This window comes from Electrophorus electricus, chromosome 4, assembly GCF_041902795.1.
Source record: "Electrophorus electricus isolate QZ-2024a chromosome 4, ASM4190279v1, whole genome shotgun sequence".
In the NCBI taxonomy this organism is placed as follows: Eukaryota; Metazoa; Chordata; class Actinopteri; order Gymnotiformes; family Gymnotidae; genus Electrophorus; species Electrophorus electricus.
The window spans coordinates 13,222,224-13,243,981 of record NC_137500.1 but is presented as its reverse complement, the minus strand read 5'-3'; the positions used below and the strand labels follow the sequence as shown (position 1 = coordinate 13,243,981).

General features: G+C 41.8%; 1 protein-coding gene across 6 annotated transcripts; it reads left to right on the top strand.

Annotated features, from left to right (window-relative positions):
• The first annotated feature begins 787 nt into the window (after positions 1 to 787).
• On the top strand, positions 788 to 20,414 carry gas2l3 (growth arrest-specific 2 like 3). 6 transcript variants are annotated; one of them, XM_027010915.3, is made up of 9 exons: positions 862 to 1,012; positions 5,267 to 5,322; positions 8,950 to 9,127; positions 10,965 to 11,083; positions 11,177 to 11,315; positions 12,719 to 12,782; positions 13,368 to 13,506; positions 14,123 to 14,230; positions 18,095 to 20,414. In XM_027010915.3, the coding sequence occupies exons 2-9, from the start codon at positions 5,299 to 5,301 to the stop codon at positions 19,214 to 19,216; spliced, it is 1,893 nt and encodes a 630-aa protein (XP_026866716.2). In that variant the 5' UTR covers positions 862 to 1,012; positions 5,267 to 5,298; the 3' UTR covers positions 19,217 to 20,414. The 6 variants fall into 6 exon arrangements, with proteins under 6 accessions (XP_081568590.1, XP_026866714.2, XP_026866716.2 ...); XM_027010914.3 differs by lacking the exon at positions 862 to 1,012 and adding an exon at positions 3,553 to 4,571; XM_081712465.1 differs by lacking the exon at positions 862 to 1,012 and adding an exon at positions 3,553 to 4,571 and having other exon boundaries at positions 5,267 to 8,192.
• The last annotated feature ends 1,344 nt before the right edge of the window (positions 20,415 to 21,758 follow it).

Genomic DNA, 21,758 nt, shown 5'->3' with positions numbered 1-21,758 from the left:
ACTTAGTAAGTGCGTTATGAGTTAAGATTAGCCTGCATGTAATGTTATTATCATTATAAGATGAACAAATAATTATTTGTTATATGGCATGATAAACCATTTTATATATTAAACTCATATAAACATAGGATTAAAGCCTATTTAAGACAAATTGATTCAAAAATTAACTGATTACGTAATGAGGTTAACCTATCTGGTGCATTTTATAATTGTACAGTTACATTTGGTTTACGAGTGGTCCACCACCGAAAAGTATTGAGCAAGGGTCCAGCTATAGTTAGAAACTGAGCACTGATAAAAACGTTCGAGGATGGATAAAGCAAACTGCGCATAGCAATGCACGAGCTAATTCTATGTGTATGTCTTCAAAGAATTTCTACTTAGAGGTATAGAAATTCAGGCGCAATATGTAAAATTCCTGCCCATGACTGTATTACCAATCTGGTTTCCCTAATTCATTCAGCCTGTCATGGAGGCCCTTTACCACAATAGTTTTTGGGCTACAACGGACAGAATGTATTTTTGGGTAAATACGAAGGAATGCAAGAAATGATAAAAGTAGGACAGTTTTGCTGGAAAATGTTTATATGTCTGTCAGTACTGGAAAAATATTTTTTTAAATATTTAGCATTTAAATGTTTTTTTTTCAGTGTCTCTCGTTCATTTAGTTAATAGCCAGTTCTCCTTCGCGTCCACCTTCATTGCGTCCCTGCTGTTAGGAGGGTTTACTCTCAGGTTTCTCTACAAGGTTAAGCTCTGCCCACCTGCGCTCGTGGGCATACCTTTCCCGCTCCAGGTCCCGTGAGAACGAGTATCTGCGCTCTGATTGGTTATTTCGAACAGCGTTTCTTCCCAACTGAACATTCCACGCTCAACGCACTCTAAGGAAACGGCACTTACGGATGACTGATGTGTTTACCCGCCACGCTGTCCGGTTTTCATGGATGTAGTCCGACACGACACAAGTTCGGGATATTTGGAGTCTTTATTTTCCAACGCCGATGTTCCGCTGGTAAGTCTTAGTAATTTAGCCAGTGCTGCATCCCATTCCAGACTCAGAGAAATTACAGCTTTACCTTTTAACAACAGAGTAAGTTAACCCAACTGAGATTCTCAAATGTTAGCCCATAGCTGGTTAGGTATCTCTAGCTATGTCTCTAAAGTTAATCTCGAAGGGAAAAGGTAGGATATGGCAGCAAATGTTAACAAAAGTGAAATCTTCAGTTTGGCATCAAGTCATGGCTAATTTTGCAGCCGAGTGAAACTTCGTATAAAATTTTATCTAGCTAGCTAAGCTTCACTAATTGAGCATCTAGCTATATCTAGAGAGTAACGTTAGCACATGGCGACATTTACTAGCCTTAACAGTTAAATGGCTAGATAACTAGATACATCACACAGAATACATACTTTGCCCAGTTTGGACTTAACGCTAGTTATTTTCAGTCGTTTGCGTGATTATTATTATTTTTTTTAAATGCCATGCAAATCATTCCACTCAGTTGTAAATCATCATAGGCATAGCTGGAGTCCACTGATGTAACGTCAATCGTTTTCCCCCTGACTGATTAATTCATGGGATTTTAAAACGAAACACTTCAGTTGGTAAGAGAGTTTCCATATATGGACTGGGATAGGCTTTAATCCATATACTTGGTTTCATTCGCCACCTTATTATTCTTTGCAAAGGTCGATGTTCTGCGATTCCTGTTTCCTTTCCCCCAGGAGGAACGAGGAGCAGGTGTTTCCCTCTAGCATACAGTTTATGCCAGACATTAATTGGATCTTCATTTAAGCTTTGTTAGTTTGATTTATAGGCTTAATTTTCAAATTCAACAAAACATACATTTCACCTCTTAAATGGCATCTGTGTTTACATATTGAAAGTTCAAATTATTTAAATCATAATCATTAAATTATGAGAGCACTGGATAATTTAAAAAAAACAAATAATTTTTGAAATGGAAAAGCCTTGCTTTGAATGTGTGGGAAGCCTAGCTAACCCCTCTCTGACCCATATGTATGGTGCTGTCTACATATGCAAACTGGTGGTCATTATGAATCTTGCATTACTGACCCTGCATTACTGTTTATTACTGACACACCAGCTGATGACTGAAGGAGAGAATAGAGACCAAGGCACCTTAGCTTATTATGTAGTTGATTTGTCGATGTTCTAGTATGTTCTTTTTTTCTTTTCATTTTGTGAACCACAGCAAGTCACCAAGGCAAGTGTTTGTTTGCTTTTTTTTTTTTAACCACTTCTCCTTGTTCCCTGTGTACTTTTGTGTTATTACCTTGGCTTACAGCAGTAGCTGATGATCCTCTAAACCCTGATACTCTTGGTGAAGATGAACTGTTTGACTGTTACTGCTGTTTTCTCCCTGTATCTTGATGTGCTTGTTGGGTTGCAGTAAACCTGCCTCTGAGCTAGAAAACTGAGAACCGTCCCTTTGGCTACAGTTCATGGCCGATGTTTGCCTTATACACAACTGAACCTATACTACAGTTCGCTTTCAGTAAATTTGCATTGTACCGTTGTGTGACGTGAAGTGTAGTTGCATAGAAGTATGATAACCATTGATAAACCTGATGACTGATGCATTTGATATCAGGTCAGGGTGGGCTATTTTTGAGGAGACAACAGAAATTAAGGCTTTAACCAAAATGGTCTGAAATTCTGCACTGGATCATGTAGCTCAGCTGCTGAGTATGGATTATCATTCCTTGCTGGGTGGCAGATGGTTTTGCACATAATTCTGGTTTAAGAGGGGCTTTCCTTTAGGAAATGGGGGGGTGGGGGTCCTGAAGGACACCATTCAACATCCTGAATGTCAAACACAGTGTGTGTGTGTGTGTGTGTGTGTGTGTGTGTGTGTGTGTGAGAGAGTGTGAGTGCACACGTGCGCAACGAGGCCTCTAATGAAAATAACTGACAGGTCTATTAAGCACATGCATGAAGATGCATCTGTCAACAAAAGAACACCACACTGAGAAAGGAGGGATTTCCCCACAGGGTTGTCAAAGGAGGGTATTTTGGGACCCATGTGTGGGCCACTGGTGCGCACACACACGGGCCACATGCTATCTTAGGCCTGTGGGTGACATGGAGGAGCCCGTGAGGATGCATCTGGAGCTGTGATCCTCTTGGGTGATTATGAAGTCTGTACTTGCAGACCTGCATGAGGGCATGTGGATGCTCGCTCTGTGCCCCCCCCATCCCATATTTACGCTTCAAACACCTCACTCTTGTCTCCATGTTTAATTGAAACCACAAATCTGGGCTGTAACTCATGCAGACTTTCATTATTGTGGGATAATAAAATTTATGCTTGTAGCTGTAGTTGTCAGTGGTGTGCCATCAGGCTCATCCATCCAGCAAATGTCAAGGAAGTCTGCTTATCCATCTTTTTAGGGCCTTACATCTTCCTCTCATGTGTCAGTGAGAACTGAAAAGGTGAGTATATTTAGTTGCAGTTTTGCTGGAGGTGAAGGTGGTGTCAAGTCTTTGAAGCATTTAGGGCTTGTTTCCTGGGTTAAAATAGATTTTCAAACAGGAGGCAACCTTAACAATGGAATATAGTTCAGTATCCAAAAAACCTCCCCTTAAAATGCTACAGAGAAAGCTGTTTGAGAGATCACAAAGTTCTCAGGCAGCTGAAGCTCGTGTCCGTTAATGACAGAGACATTCCATTTGCTGTGACCGTTGGCTGCAGGCTGCAGACTCGTGCTTGACATTACTCTGCGTGCTAGTCCCACCCTGTTGGTGTGAGAGAGGAATGTGCCTTGTGTGTACCAGAGGCCCCTGGAGAATGCGGCAGCACCCCGACTGGGTCAGGGCCTGGCCTTTACGCTACACTACCCACTTGATCACGTTCAGCTGGGCAATAAAGCAGATTTTGTTCTGTCACTTGCTTTTTCCTCTCTTCCAACCCCTCCTTTCCTCTGCTGTGACATTTAGTGGGCTTGAAGTTCGACACCAGCCCAGTGGACTGAAATGCTTTGCGATCTCATTGTTCTCACCCCCAGGCTGTTCTCATGGTGCTCTGTCTTTCTTTTTCACCCTCTCTGCTCTCCTCTTCCTGTTTTTCCTTACTTGAAGTTTTTGTTTTTTGTTTTTTGTTTTTTTTGCACCCCAAATGTTTCTTTGATGCTGAGGGCTCAACTCCGTGTGTGTGTGTGTGTGTGTGTGTGTGTGTGTGTGTATGTGTGTGGTGAGAGGGGGTGTAACAATAGGAGCATTGTAAACGCCTAGACAGGATCAGTGGGGTAGGTCTTTGCTCAGCCGAAGCCACTTCATTAGACAATCCCCATGCGAGCTCCTCCTCCTCTACCTCCCTCTCTCCTCCTTTTCTCCCATCACACTGTTCCCCGCTGGCCCACTCCCTCTCTCGCGGAGATGCTCTGAGGACCGTGATGGGCTACTGACCTGACGCGTGCTGGTTGGCTGTTCTGAACTCTTTGGGCTACAGCAGTGATAGTGATTTTTATCTCTCATAAACCGAGCTGGTGCATCTTTACTCTTCTCACTATATGTGGAAAGGAATCTTTTGTCTGCTTCAGCTACTCAGGTGAGCCTGTGTTTTGCGCTCACTGTCCTCATTCTCTCTGGAGTGTAAGGCGATGCGGAGTGCTGGAGTCTAAATGGGGAGGAAAAGAGTATTAAATGGCCAGGGATTTGGAGCTGGCTAGTGTTCAGCAGATTTGCAGTGGCTTCTTTGTGCATTTACTGTAGCACAAGTTGTGTATTTGTGTATTTACTGTAGCACAAGTTAAGCAGCACTGTTTGTTCCAACTGCCTCTTACGATGGTGTATGTTTGCTGCTTTGTTTCCTCAGCTGTGCTGGTGTTGGCTGAACTGTCTTAGTCCACAGGGAAGACGAAGTCAGCTTTGTTGTCTTTCTTGTGTGCACATGGTTTATGTCCTGAGAGGAACCTGATTCAACACTTAGTCCAATGCAACACAAGCCCCACCAAATCCCACTGGCTTTCAGGGTTATGATTCCTTAAGATGACTGACATGATGTACAGTACTTCTAGAACCATGAGAAATGGCATTTAATCTTAGTTGAGAGAGCAAATTTCTCTGCCAGTACTCATGCAAAGCTCCCTTTCTGAGCTCTTTGGGCTACAATATAGGGTTTAGTTGGTGAGCAATGTTGAGAGCTAGACTGTTTGCGCTCCTGGGGGTGTGTGTGGGGGTGTGTGGAACAGAGAGAGAGACTGCATTAATGAGCATAGTGATCATTTGTGTGTTTCTGCCCAGAGTGAAGAGCTAAAGCACTCCTGACAGCATTGATGGCAGTGCAAGCTAGCTTACAGGTAGGAACCCTCTCAATTTCCATAAACAATAGTGTACATAATTTGAAGGACTACTTGACAGATTTAAACATTTGAGCATTTAAATCCAGAGCATTTAACCATGAACTATTTGTATAGGTATATGGAGAAAAGGGCAAATATATTTTCTGTTTTAAAAGCATTATACACTTTCAGTGTGCATTAATGAGTGATGTTTTTCATTAATGAGTGATGTTTTGGCTGTGACACTGTTGCATGTGTCTATGAAGATGCTTTGCCTGTTTGTTTTCGTTTGTTTTCCTTTTGAAACAATTATTCTATTGTCTAACAGAACAATATAATTTGAGATGTCAAGGAAGATCCTGGCAACATTTAACTTTAAAAAAAAGAAAAAAAAGAAGCAAAGCTTTGACAGCTGGCTGATGATATTGATTACTATTTGTCATTTAATTGAGATGACTTTCATTAGCCTAATACTGGTACTACATAGACTGTACTATAATTAATTTACTTACAGAACTAATGTAGTCCTGTATCTTACTGACCTGAGACATGGGCTACTGCTGTACACATCCTTTTTTTGTGGTGATCTGTACTGTTTTAAATGCACACTTTTCAACACACTTAACCTGGCAACCATTGTTGCCGAGTCAGCCCTGATTTATGGAACGCTCCTGCTGTCTTTTCTCAAAGAAGCCCAAATGTTGTATAGCCAGGGAATTTTTGCCTTTCATGCATTTAATTAAAATGTCCTCATCTGCGGTTTTTTGTTTTAATAGAAGTCCAATGGCAGTGTGTGTAGCCTATTCTTTATTGGTGTATGTTTATCAATGTTTTGGTGGTCAGACATATAGTGTTTGTACATTATTATATAACAGTACGGTTCATTTTAGAATTTATATGTCTCTCAAACATTCAGACTGATGATTGCAAAGACTGGGAGGTACATCAGCGAGTTTGAAGAAGTCTGTGTTCGTTTAGTCACTGTAATGCTTTACTGTCTATTTAACAGTATATGTTGACATTTATGTAACGGGAGTGTGGTGTAACTCTGTACGGGCCACAAAGCGTAGTGTGCAAGTGTAATCTCTAACACCAGAGGGAAGAGGTATTTATTTACAGCTGTCCTTTAGGAATGATAGGCTTATACTTGCCCATGAGTAGAAGGTTAGGTTACTTTTTTCTTTCTTTCTTTTTCTTTTTTTTTTTAAAATTTCTCCTTAAATTGAAAGATTTTTTTTGGCAATACGCTTGCATGCATTCAAAGTTATCCATGATCCATGTTGATAAATGGAATGTGTATTAATTTAAGTTTAATACACTTTCCACTTTAAATTTAATACACATTTCTGAGCAACATAAAAAAGTGAGCTCTATCAACACAAAATCTCATACGTTGCTTAGAGACTTGGAATTTTACACTTTCCATGCTTTGACTGTTAAGATTCACTTGTTCTTGACCTGATGTGTCTTGATGCAGAAAGGCAGGTAACCCACTCCACCATTAGCTCTGAACTCTTTTGTTTTGCGTTCTGATTGGGTACCTTGATTTTGACTGCATGTCTGGATCAGAGCAGCACAGTAGGCTCATGATAATGTACACATGCATGTGGTCATTCCACCTGTGGTCAGGTGCACGCATAGAAGAGTGAAAGGTTTTGGAGGCTCTGAATAGTTTCACTCTCCTTTACGAGAGAGAAAGAAAGAAATAAGGGCTTGTCTGTGATGTGATATAGCTTAAACATTGGGAAAAAGTGTGTGTGAGAGAGAGAGATTCGCAGCTGGGTTTCGTGCAAAGCTTACGGGCTATGTGTATAATGATGCTTGCATGCCTAATCCTCTTTGGTATGATGACTGAATTGCTTGTGTGAGGTGCAAAACCATGTGTGCAGAGACTGCAAAGCAGGTACACACTATACCCTTTTTATTTCTTAATTAGTTGAGCTTTGTGTGATAGAAGGTGGAGTAGTCCAGGTCAACTGAGAGGTGGGTCACCTGAGGCCCCTCTGTCTTGCTTTCCGTCTCATGCACAAAATCACATTGTGCTTGTTTTTGTTTTTTTTTGTTTTTGTTTTTTTGGTTGGTTGTTTGCCCCCCCCCCCCCCCCCCCCCCTTCACACTTTTCCTTTCAAACCTATCCAGTACAGTTGAGTGCCAGGCTCTTTTTCCAGGCTGTAGAGAGGATGTTTCTGACTATGCAAGGGGTAACCTAATCAGTTACATGCTGGGGATGTGCAAGATGGCTGTATACTAAAATATGACTCCCATGACTCTGATCTGATGCAGTAAAGGCACATTTATGCGAGTGGCAGTGTTGAAGACCATTCAGATTTACAGTAATGAGGATCAAAATTGACAGGTGGAGTGATGTTCAAGATTAAAGTTGGCTTTGTGTTCTTAGTTATGTGGGTACATAATTCAATTGCATGTAATTCTAGGTTTTCTATCTTGCTTTTTCTAATGAGTGGTTCCCACATCGACTGATGTACTGAGTCCTAATGGCGTCTTTGATGCCTCTTCGCTGTAAGCCACACACTTCATTAAAACTGCTTTTCAGTATAACCTCCGTTGTTTGTTACATCCCGGTTTTTTTTTATTTATTTGAGTCTTGTGTGTTGCTGCTGTTTGGTAGCTGTGAGTCTGTTGCCTGAGTTGACCTACTGAAACCGGCAGTAACTGGAAGAATATGCAGACGTGTCATGTTACAGTGAGCGCTGGGGATCTGGAGAGGGGTGTTCAGATCCTTAGAGTAAACTTCCTATTCCTTCTGAGCTCAAATGACGTTGTTAGGATACGACATAGCATAGCATACACCATTTATCTATCAAAATGTAAGACAGCTCTGGGATACATTTCAACACTGGGATACGTTGCCTATTCTACTGCATTAGGTATGTGTGTTACACTTTAACGGTTTAGTGTCAGTCTGAGGTCTTTGCTGTAATATATAAATCACTGAACATTCTGAAGAGTGTTTTGTAAGCCTAGTCTCAAAAGCTGGTGGAGGAAAGGCGGGGGGTTCTCTGTGGTGAGAGTGAGGGAGACGGAGAGAGGGTGGTCTCTCTCTTCCCATCCTGTTCTTTCTTATCACTTTCTGGGGCCAAATGTGGTTTGGCAGGTCAGAGGGGAGAGCTGTCCCACGCAGCTCAGCTCTGGTGCAGCTGCTAACCCTGAGTCCTGGGGAACCCCCGCTTACAAACAGCCCGAGCCTTTTTCTTCCATATATGTCATCTATTTCAGTAAAGATCAAAAGCATTTGCTATGGTGAGCACACATGTTTTTGTTTTTTTTAATTTAGATTTTTACTTATTTTGACTAATATATATGGCAAGAAAAAAACCTTATTGTGGTTAAACACTGGAGTGCATCATTTTGGCCAAAATGATTTATGTTTCTGGGCTCATGTGAATGGTGTGATTCATCAAATCTCCCAAAGAACACTCATCTGGAAGATGAGTGGGCAGTATGTATGCACACCACACACGCAAACATACAAATGACACATTCTAGCCTTCTGAAATATCTGCCGTTCTTGCAAAGGCTAGTATTGCTGTAATGATTTAACAAACAAAAGATTGTGCATCCCATCCTGTTATCCTTCATCTTACCATATGAATTAGCATGTCACTGAATGGGCTCTCTCTCTAGGTTTGGGGTGGGGAAAAGTTCGAATCCCCACTGCTTAGCCCACGCAGCCCCCTGACCTCTCACCATGGCCCGGGCCTGGCAGACGTCTTGCAGTATGACCAGTGGCTCGCCGTGCGCCACGAGGCCACGCTACTGCCCATGCAGGAGGACCTGGCCATCTGGCTCTCTGACATGCTCGGTAAGCTTGGGGCTGCTCTCGCCTTTTCTTTAGGCCAGTAGAATTACTGCAGATAGGAAAGTAATTATGTCATGCATGCAAACTGGGACCTAAATGCTGGCTGGTTTCCATGATGGTTATAACACTTTTAATAGTCCTGGCATTATGAGTGCAACATGTAATCTGCCGACAATAGACATGTTCATACAAGAATTACTTTTTAAATATTTCAGATGATTCCAGCTTTGTGTGTGTGTGTGTGTGTGTGTGTGTGTGTGTGTGTGTGTGTGTGTGTGTGTGTGTGTGTGAGTGATATATATATATATATATATATATATATATATATATATATATATATATATATATATATATATATATAAAAATTTCACATTTTCTACTAAGCATTTTCTCATGATTTGATCATTTTAATCATGTGACTTGACAGCAGGTGAGATGTGCTCCTCAGCATCGTAGCCACGTGGGCATCTGTGCACTGTGCTTTTAGGCAAGGCCATGTGTGCATTCATCTAAACCTAATAACTTTAATCATATTCCATATTTTCCGCATATTAACAATAACAACGGCTGTAAAGGACTTTGCAGACTACAAGGATTGGGATTAGTCTGCTTTTGCAAATGTTTTGTAAAATTAGGAAAAGAACTTCAGGCAGACTGGCGAGACTCAAATGCCATTTTAATGAACAAACAATCTGAATAATAAAGTTGCTCAGACTAACCCTAATAAAAGAAATCACTGAACTTGGTTTGGTAAACGTTGTGGCCCAAGCGGCAGAATGGGGAGGCCTGCAGTATGCTTACATATACAGTGTGCACTATATATCTTACATACCGTATGTCTCAGTATATCCTAACCCGATATTGTGGGACGCGTCCGGCAGTGGCACTCAACATTGGGCAAACTGATCTGTCTCTGAGCTGGAGTGAGTAAGCTGAGAGAAGGTTGACAATAATAGAGGGAGTTCCCATTCTAGATAATCTTCGTTACATGCCTGCCTGCTTGCATTTCATACTTGTAAAAGCCGCTGCAGGTAAGCCGTGTTGCAGGGGAACTGACGTCTCGAAGCATTCACTTAGACAGTGGGGTTTTGTACCTAGGGATTAGGTCCCTACTATGGTACTGTCATTGAATGCATTGGTATCTAATGTTTGTTTGTTTTTTACTAGGGTAATGCAACAGCTTGTTTATGCCGTCCCTGGACTGCCTAATAAAAAAACCCCACGTTCTTTGCCACTAAAAATTATTGTGGGGTTGCCCATGTGGTTTCATTTTATTCTAGGTAGGAACAGATGCAACTTCTGAACTGCACCAAGACGGAGCAAGACCCAATGTATTGCTGTTGATGTACTTAAAAACAAACAGACAAAGAACCTGCATCCTTTGGTCAATGTTTTTCAACTGTTGCTAATTTCTCAGCTTGTTTTCCTGAGGTACTGCTAGTTACCTCAAGATGTAATTCAAAAGAACTGTTGGCTGATTGGCTATCTGTTTTAACTTGCAACAGTTGGACTTTGACTTGGCTAACCAGCTAACTAGCTGTCAGCTGTTTTCATTGCATGCCTAAAAAGGCCACTTCTGCTATATTCACTATACCAATTGCTGTTTTTCACCAAATAAATACAGATTAATTAAATATTAAAATGTTTTGTTTCAAATCCATTACATACTGTGTGGAGTCAAATGAGTAAATATGTTGATTGTCAGTGTGCTTGAACATTTAAAGGCTGTTAAGTCAATTTTGAAATCTAGTTGGTGCTTGCACACAACACACAACCGCTCACTCTCCTGCCATTTCCTGTTTCTGTCTGAATGTCTGTCTGTCTTTCTGCCCCCCTCCAGGGGAAGAGGTAAGGGCTGAGCCCTTCATGGAGGAGCTGGATAATGGGGTAAAACTGTGCCAACTTGTAGGGATTCTCCAGAGCAGGATTCCCAAGGGCTGTTTCCCAGACAAGAAACAGGTCAGTCAAAGGCAGAATGATGGGCTGTGAACCTGAACATGAAACCCTTTCTTTTGCTACATTTTTATTTTTCTCTGGTTTTTTTGCCCACAGTTTCTTATGAAGAAAGTGGCATTTAAGAAAGGCGCCTCTCCAAGATCATTTTTTGCAAGAGACAACACAGCAAATTTCCTCTCATGGTGCCGTCACTTGGGAGTGGACGAGACGTATTTGTTCGAGTCTGAGGGTTTGGGTAGGAATGCAGGAGAACTCTTATGACTTTAAATGGGCCTAAGTACAACAACAAAACACACACTAATTTCACTGAACAAAATAATTGCATAAGGCCATGTGTTGTAAGACGGATGCTTATGTGCTATGAGAACAATAGATTATTCCTGCCTGGTTGGGTGTCTCCTCTCCAGTTGTGTGTGTCAGTGTGAGTGGGTGATTAAAAAGCTACCTTTCTGCTATTTTATCCAAGATGAGAGAGTGAGCTGAGCCAGCATTGCTCCAAGAGGGCTATTGCAAATTTGTAAACCCCCATGTGAGCGTAGAAGCCTTGAACTGATCATTTCACAAGAAACTACTAGTGCTTGATACTTTTAAATCTGAAGACCACTTGGCCATGACCGACTACAAAAACGATTTTACAGCGCGTCAAATCACCTGACGTGATACGTTTTGGATTTTATCTTGTTTATCTTGGAATTTGTATCCTGAGCTCATCCTGAGTATTTGCTGCCCTGTGTAACCCTGTGTGAACAGATTGTGACCCAGGCTCAGTTGCCACTTTACAGGCTTTGAAAGATTATTTTCTAATCCTTTATAGTTGTTGCCTGTATGCCGTTATATCCTCTAGCCGCAGTTTGCAGGTGACTGCATGTACTGCTTAGATTTAAGAAATGTCATTTGATTTGTGTAAACGTTTTGGACTACTCCGGTTTTCTTTACATTGAATTTGTAAACATTTTAGAAGCTCTGAAATTCAGCAATTGACTTGACTAGTTGCAGTTTGGAAGATTTTAGTTTGGAACTTGAGCAGTTCAGTTTATCCAATGATTTCACTCACAATTTATATAACTGGAAGTTAAGATTGTCCTTTCAAAGAGCGTTGTAGTGTAATTTGTTGCTTCTAACAGTTTAAATCCTTGGAGGAAAGCTAACTGACCAGTTTGTTCTCACCAGCGTATCGGAAGCCTCTACCTCAGAAGTCTGTGCCTCACTGCAGTGGCCATCCTGGTAACATGTCCTTGTAGGTCATCCTCTGAGCCAGTTACGTGATCCTAATTGAGGCAGTGATCAGTTCCAGCAGGCTAAGCCCCTGCTCCTTGTAAGGGAGGGCTGTGGGCTAATCTCCCACATGTCCCAGACTATGGTTAAAGCCAAACACTTAATGACCCTACAGTGATCCACCAATCAACACTGAGTGCCTCAGGTGCACCATGCGATCCATACTGCAGCTGCAGGAGTGCTATGTGCTAGGATACTCCTTTACACATTGTGTGTCATTACAGATTAGGGGCTGTGGTTGTCCCATCCCAGAGAGAAATTAGTTGAATGGTCATAAATGTATTGATTTGAATTAGAAGTACCAGTGTTGTACAACACACTCTAAAAAAGTGTGTGTGTGTGTGTAAAACTTTCTGCTTTCAGTTCTACATAAAGATCCTCGCCAGGTGTGTCTGTGTCTACTGGAGCTTGGACGCATCATCTCTAAGTGAGTGAGCCATTGCTTCATGTAGTCCGCATGAACTTTGTGCCATCTTGAGACAGATGAAGCTTGTGTTGAGCTTCCTCTATTCCATATTTTTCGTCTGAACATAATTTACTTTTCCTAGTCAAGAACCAGTTTACAGAGTCTCAACAGTGGTCCTGTACCTTACGATGTAAAAAGTATGTCCTGAAATTATGCCTTGTAGAAGACTATGGGAGAGGGTTTTATTTTATTTTATTTAAAAAAAAATTTTTTTTGGTCCCATCTTTACATTGACAAATAAGCTTCCTAAAACTTTCAAACTACTCTGAAAACTGAATCAGATATCTTGAGGTTTAAGACTGGAGAAATCCTTTAAGGTCCTGTGTTGTACAGTTTCAGAAAATAACTTTGAGTTGGCTTTTGGGTCACTGGGACAGATGCAGTAGCAACATGTTGATGATTCCAACATAACAATCACTTAGCCATACTTTCTGTCTGAATACAATCATATTTCTGGCTCTGTGGTGTCATGCGCAATCCTCGTGCTTCTTTTTTTTTCTGTTGTGCTGGAGTTCTTAAATATTGCTTCTCTATTGCTCATTTTAGGTATGGTGTTGAACCTCCTGTGTTGGTGAAACTGGAGAAGGAGATTGAGTTGGAGGAAACCCTGTTAATGGCAGCAGACCCCACCCCTCCGGTTAAAACATTCACCGTCTGCTGCCAGCATGGAGGCCTCTACCATGCTGTAAGTATGTTACCTTGGCAATGGGGCAAGTGTTCTAAATCCAAGCTGGAGGACTGGAACACCTCACTTTTATTTAACAGCTTTAAGCAGTTTGAAGCAAAAAGTTTTCATGTAACAGTGCAGTTGAGCATAGACTGTTCCTGCTAAAGTACAGATATTTAAGAGGAGTCCACAGAGCATCAGATGTCCGGGTGCTACGTAAGAATGCAGTTTTATCATGTAATTGTGAAGCCTTCTTTGTCTTTTTATCTCTTTGTATACAGTTAGTTTGTTCTGATGTCACCAGTTATTGCATAGCTATTTTAATTCAGGTTGGTTTTTATTTGTTGTATTAAACAGCTCCCCTTGTTTAGAATGAAATAACGCATGATAAAGAAATGTATCCTTTGACTGGATAATATTCTATTAGAGTTGACAGCTCACACATTCAACAAACATACTTTGCTGTCAAACATCTTCAGTTAATGAAAGAATTCTGAAAAAGAAAAATTGGTCTTGGACAACACTGATGGTATATGAACTATATTTGAACTTTAAGTTAATTATCTTTGTGATAAACACACATGCATACACACACATTGGTATGGCTTCTTTTTTTTGTAATCTTTATATCCAGGACCAGGCTGACCCAGATGATCCTCCATGTAACTGCTCTCAGAAGTTTTCTATCGAGTATCTAGCTGAAGGTCGATACAGACTTGGAGATAAGATCCTCTTCATTAGGGTAAGACTGCCTGAATGTGTCTTATCAGGAAGTCTTAATTATGTCTATTTAGGTAATGGGTAACTTTTTTAATTTGGTTTCTCCTTAAAATAATTAGATGCAATTTAGGTATATGACGTGTGCCATTCTCCCAGTTTAGGGGTCACAGCTCCTAGTGCTCAGATTACTACTGGAACCAATGTTGCCTTCACGTTCCACATCTTTTCTAGCTCTTCACTCAGCCCTTGGTATTTCTTGAGCTTTTTGTGTTCGTTGTTCCTGATGTTGCTATAGCTTGGGATTGCTACATCTATCACTACGGCCCTATATCTAGTTGGTTATCCATTACCATTTTGTCTGTCTGTATCTGGAAGTCCCACAGGATCTTAGCCTGGTCATTCTTCACCATTTTTGGGGGTGTATCCCACTTTGACCTTGGAACTTCCATCCCGTCGTCTATGTACGCTCTACCTGCTAACATCTTTCATCCCGCTGTTAAGTGCTGGATTGTCTCGGGGCATCTTTGCATCTGGGGTCCTGTCCGGAAAGGTAGATCTCAGCCTCTGTTCATCTTGTATTCAGAGCTTACTCTTGTGCTGCCATGATTAGTGCCTACATTTTGTTTTTCATTCTCGCCCTTTTCTAGCCATTGTTAGGATTTCTCATTATCAGCCACGTCCACTGTTTGCTGGTGGTAGATAACATACAGGGGTTTATCCTCCCATTATGGTTCCTGTTCCTCCTCATTCCCATCTACTCTGGGTTTATGCTACCTGATGTGCTCACTAAGCACTTCATCACTTGTGGCCATCATCTTGGTATACTCCTGGATCTTGGTTGTTTCATTCTGAATAGTGGCTCTGACGCTCACTACTCCTCGGCCCCCCCCCATCGAAGGATTAGTGTACAGTTTCAGAGTGCTGGATTTGGGATGAAACTCTACATGCATTGTGAGAAGTATCCTTGTCTTGATGTCACTGGCTTCTGTCTCCTTCTTAGGCAGGCTTATTATAACAGCTGGGTATGTGATGACTGCCACAACATAGGTGTAGATAGGCCGGATCTTGTTTCTCCTATTCAGCTGACTTCTCATGACTTGCTTGGCTCTTTTGTAGGTATTTGGCTGTAGCTGCTTTCTTTGTGGCTTCATGATTCCTATTTGCCTGTGGGATTGCAAGGTACTTGTAGCTGCCCTCATCAGCTGTGCTACCTTCTGGTAGTATGGGACTCTCTTCTAGCTACTGTGACTCTCCTTTTAACCATCTCGCCACACTTATCTAGACAAAATGACATTCTAATGTCGTTGTTGCATATCCTGGCGAGATGGATTCCTGAGTTGATGTCTCATTCACTTCTGGCATACAGCTTGATGTCATCCATGTGAAGGTGGTTGATGGTTGCTCCATTCTATAGTGTGTATCCTTAGCCGCTCTCGATGATTTCGCTGAAGGGGTTCCGGCTTATGAAGAACAGCGGCTGGGATAGGGCGCCTCGATGGTGACCCAACTATTTGGCTTGAAGTTGGCCTCTAGGGTCATCATTCATAGTCCCATTGAGTTCTTGATGACCATTCTAAGAGTCCTATTGATGATGTTATACAGCTTCAAGCATTCCAAGATCAGTGTGTTCGGCATTGAATCATAGGCCTTCTTGTCAATACAGGTGGTGCACAGATTGGTCTGTTTGGTCTTACAGTCTCAAGTGACTGTTTAATCCACCAGCAGCTGCTGCTTGGCTCCTCTGGTGTGCTTGCCAATGCATTTCTGGGCCCCACCCATTTATTGAGCTATGTGGCTACTCAGCCACAATGATGCCTGACGGGAGCTTCCATGTTGTGCTGAAAAAGGTTACTGGCCGGTAGTTGGATTGAACTGCCCATTTCTGGGGGTACTTCAGGATCAGGACTGTCTGGCCTTCATTCAGGGTGGGTTCCATCCATTAGTAGCTGGTTCATTTGTTGTTCACATGCTGCCAGGCGCTCATGGAGTGAAGTTCTATGGCCAGTAAGCGAGAACTACATCAAGGCCTGGAGCTGTCAAACTCTTCGTACTTGAGACCCTTTCTTAATGTCTGCTAGTGTGGTAGTTACTGGATCCTGTTCAGGGAGCTTGCTGTGGTCTGCTCTCAGGTTCAACAACCATTGGGCATTGTTCTTGTGTGATGCCTCCTTCTCCCATATGCTTTTCCCGTTTTGTTGTGTTTCCACTTTTGGTGGGTCTGTTATGTTATTATCCTGACATTCGAGCATACACTTTGAATGGCTCGTGTGAGAATATCCTGTTTATTCTCCTGGGTTCTATTTCTCTTGTGTATCTCTTCAGGCGTGCAGCCTCCAAGGCCTCAGGTATGGACAGCTTGTTACCTTCATGTTCTTCATGCCTTTCTGCATTTCTAACTGGCTGACTTTCTCCGTGTTGCTCTTATCTTGGCCTGCAACCTCCTCCATGGAGGATGTTATTCCTTAACGTTCATCTTGTAGAAAAGCATGTCATACTGTGGCATACACTACCATGACCATCACAGGTCTCAGTGATTGTCACAGTATTGGTCATCTGTAGGGCTGCATTCACATCTTCCAGCAGCCTTTCTGGGACTTCATCTTAGCCGTGATGCTTATTGTTCTGTCCGCAGCTCTGGTGTTGACCTTGGTTCATTGACTTGAAGCATTCATATTTCCCACATCTCCTGCATATACCCTCTCACACTGGGCTTGCTTGTCATAGCATTCCAACAGTCCTCTTTTCTCTGCTCTTGTACTGCGAGCCTACTTTTCATCAGATTTCCTTAAGCCCCTGTGTTTCAATAAGGGCTTGTATGATAGAAAAATGCTCTAGGCCTCTGGTCTATTCAACGCCTGTTCAAAAAAAGGTTCGAGCTAAATGTAATAAAGAACTGCTTACACACTAAGAAGGGTCTGGAACCTTTTTCAGGCATGTGTGTGAATGCCATTGGATGTTGGAGATTTGATTCGTTAACATGGTAATCCAGCAAAGCCAGTCTAAGAACAAGTGATCAACAGCTAAGTCCTGTAAATGGTTACACACACATTGAGCAAATGGTTAACTGTGTGTGTGGTAAACAAATGGTTGAAGAGGGAACCCTTCTCCCGAGGTATTCTCTGGGGCACCATTTAATCGGGGAGCAAGACAGCTTTTGGGTCTAACTCCCAAATAGGCCTACTGTTCCTGCAGCTGCTTACTTTTTCCACATCCTTTGAATCTAAATCTCTCTGGGCATATATATAAAGTTCAGAGCAACATCCAGGACCTTGTGCCTGTTTACACTTACCACTCACTATGTTCAATCAGTACCTTGCACCTACATTCACTGGAAATTTTATTTTGGACATCTTGTATGTCTGCTGTTATAAACTGTTGGCCATCCTCCAAATCTTTAGTTTGTCAGTACAGGAGCACTATTAGCAAGGATATGCTTTGGTAGCAGATCACTTTGAACTCAGCAGTAATACTGACATTTGTAAAATCTTCAACATGGCTATGCCTGACGCACTCGTATCAGCTCTATACCCACTACCATGTTACAGTTAATGCACTGATATGAATAAAATATTGTCTGGTCAGTAGTGGTCCTTTTGATCAGAAACTGACCAGTGATGGAACAGAATAAAGGATGACTGGTAACAAATTGGCTGCAGTTGTTTATTATCCACTTATAAATTAACCTATACGATGGATGTACTTAAAGTAACAAGTAAGTGTAGTCGGAAAAGGTGTCCTGAAAAAGCTAAATTTAGCTCAATATAATTAAAAGCTAATGACTTCCAGCTCATATTTGTTCAATGTCAAACAAATAATTAAACTAGTGCAGTTTACATTTTTAGTGAAGCAGATGAATTTGAAATTCTTTTCTCTTCTTCTCCCTCAGATGCTGCATGGAAAACATGTGATGGTGCGCGTGGGTGGGGGATGGGACACTCTAAAGGGCTTCTTGCTCAAGTATGACCCAGGTCGTGTGCTGCAGTTCACTACGCTGGAGCAGAAGATTCTGGCCTATCAAAAAGGCTCATCTGTCTCAAGCTCTGCCTTCAGCTCCCAGACTCCACAGCCACCCACTATGAACCCTCTTGCTGCTGTTAACCTCCTTCCATCTGCCCCTGCAGTCTCTCCCTCCTCCTCTTCTGGCACAACCTCCAAAACTGGTGTACCTGCCTCTGGCTTGGTCACACCACGAAGCTGTGCTCAGTCACCGATCTCCACCCCCTCCCTGCCTAGGAAGGCCACAGCTCCTAAAAAGATTCTCCTTACTACAAAGAGAAGCCCTTTGCCCCAGGCCTCTCCTCCAGTCTCAGGTGGAGTCTCCCAGAGGGCTCCTCCCGCCCCCTCCATGCTGAAGCTGCATCCTCGTGGGGCTCCCTCCCAGCCTCGGAGCCCTGTCTGTCCAGAACCAAGCTGCAAGCAGCTCAAGCCGTCTGTTACCAAGGCAGCACAGGGGGCCCCCTGCCCCACTGTCCCCTCCAAACCCAACCAATGGGATTGTCGCCTACCGCGTGCCCCACTGCGCACACGACTTGCCCTGAGATGCCCACCCTCCCCCGCTACGCATCACCCGCAAGACGGTAGGAAGGGGCGACCCATCTCCCCTCGACCGGCAGGCCCAGCCAAAGCTCCCCAGCAAACCAAAGCCTCACCAGCACCTGCTCACTCTAGAATGCAGAACTCCGTTGCCTGCTCCCGGGCCCCCAACCCGTCCTCCAGATCGACCCAGGTCTCCAGAAGCAAAGCGGCTGGGGGGCAGACTGGTCTGCCAACTGGAGCTCTATGCGCTCCTGCCTCTGGACACACTCCTAGCACAAAGCCTGTCCAATCCACCCACGTTACAAACAGGAAACCTCAAACTGTTAACAGAAACCCACTTAAAATGAACCCTTCTACCAAAGTGACCAAACCAGTCCATAATGCTGCCTGCCAGAAACAGACACCATGGACTACAACTGCCAGAAACCCAGAGAAACCCTACTTTGAGATGAACAATAAGAAGAAGAGCTGAGAATGCTGATAGCTGCAGTGGGTTTATTTTCTAATTCAGCGGTGGTTTTGGATTTTGATAGGGTTTTTCTAGGTAAGGCACTTTGCTATGAGATATAGACCTGAGGCATTAGCCTCTGCTATGAATGCAGTATGCTTTTAACAAAATTTCTTTTTCAAAATGTCTGTTTTAAATTTTACATGTTTATTAATTTATTTGTGCCATATGAAAAGGGACAAGGGAATGTCTGGTTTATTAGAAGAGTAAACACTAACCCGTTCTCTCTCCAGTTATTCTTTAATGACCAGTAGACGGGGGGGGGGCATGGCTTGATGGTAAACTCATTCTGAGGTGAGAATATAGTAAAGTAAGTTGATTTCATTTTAGTAATGCAGAAAAGCTGAGTAAGTTTTTCGTGCACTGTTGCGCTAATCAGACACTGATTTTCTTATTTCTGCTGAATCGTAAGAAAATGCCAGATCAATTACATTTGTGTAATGAATGTTCTTACATGATGATCTGTGGCACATGGCCATGTGTAGCATGCAGAGATAGCTGACAGATGAAGTGTACTATATGAATACCATATGATTATGCAAGTAAAACTAAAACATTCCAGTTATTGTTGCATCTTTCTAGGTAGCAAACCCTTTAATGTAAATTTGGAGCCTGTCTTTGTCTTCCTGTTACGTGGCTATGGTAACCGAAGGCAAGTCTGTGTCTGGATGAAATGGCAAGGAACCTTACAGTACATTAACCATTTAATTCTCATCTGATGGAGACTAAACGTTTAGTGGTTTTAAATTTAGTAGTATTAGCATTTATGTGCCTTTCCTGTAAGGAGGTAGAATGGTTATGTAGTAATGTCATCATCCTCCTTAATTAACCGTTTTGATGTGATTTAGTAGTTGAGAGCTCTTGCAGGTCATGGGTAGCCATCTAGCTAACCATGAAAAGAGCTACTACCTCTGAAAGTGCACACATTGCCACACATGCTACTGGTTGGGTAAATCCTGTTTTGCGTTACATTTTATTCATATAACACATTTTATATCTGTGACAATTACACCTTTACCAGAGACATAATTACTGTTTAAAGAATGATCAATATAACCTTAGTACCCCCATTTTAAAACTGGCCCTTAGTTTTATATGGTGTCTGTTCTTGACCCACTGTTTCTGAAATTTATTTTTTTTAAGGTTTTTTTTTTTTTTTTTTTAAGCACTTTACAAAAATGTTTTTCGAAGCGTGTGTGTGTGCGTGCATGTGTTGCCCTTTGTTTTTACATCAAATAAAGGTATATGTTCCTTGGATAATGTGTTAAGTCAAGCTCATTGAAGTACAGTGTATGCTGGAATCTTGTGGAGGTTGATCTTTGAAAGTGTGGCTTGGAAACACACATGATATATCGCATTTGAAGTTTAGTAAAGGGATGAAACCAGATGTTTCAGACAGGTCCTTTAATAAGCTAAAGTGTGTGTAAGAGAGTTATGGAGGGAGAGAATAAATAAAATAATATATAAAATGGAGAAGAATAAATATCAAAACTGGTATGTAGATGAGGTACAGTTACATATTAAAGATCCACGCCCAGAGACGGTTGACTTAAAAACCCCGGTCGAAAAACGGCTGAAACTTGTTACATAAAAACGTAAAACAAAATTTTCACGAAGACATAAACTGCACGCTTGCACTGAGCCGATGACACTGGTTTTTCTTGTAATTTATTGAAGGTCATCTAAATTGTATTTCTCCTCAATCTATATCCATTTTCTTCCTAACACTCAAATTTACTATTCTTATTGCAAAAAATGGTGGCATTCTGAGAATCTTGCTCAAGCAAGTCACCTCTCTCTCCTTGTAGGCCTACAATTGCAAAATTTGCCATCATGCTCTTCGAACAAGCCGAAAATGTGCTTTTTAAATAAACTTTCCAGTTAACAAAAGGTTTGTATGCAGAATGTTGTGGATGATGTGCATATGTGACAAAACATTGTTAGAGAAATGTTAGATCACCCAATCCACATCGGCTTCTTACCGGGACATTTACCGTACAGGTGGTATTTTTGCGGGTCGGTGTTGTATTATTTGTATGTAGTTTTAGCGATTCATGAGGACAACAAACTGTAAAGCATATTTATGAATGAATAAAAGTGTTTCCTCTGCGATATTTTCACTTAACGTCGGCGGTAGGTTTTATGAAATTGGCCTCATGGCAATCTTTGATTCCTTCATGGAAATACTGGCTATGTCAGATCCCACAAAGATATACTTGATAGTTTACTGTTTTTACTTTTTGTAAACTCAGTGGGTGGATATCTGTCACTAAACAAAATGTAATTTACCAGTAGCGGAAGGCAACCTTAATTTATGGAAACAGTAGTTTTATCCATCTCATTTAAAGTACTTTAATTATATATTATTACTTTTCTACTCATTTAGCTATTACCAGCCACCACTACGCCTTTGCAAAGCCTCGAGTATTAAAGTTGATGGTATTATTAAACATTTGTCGATGCTAATTGCAAATGTATTAATAAAGAACCACTTAGGCGGCCAGCA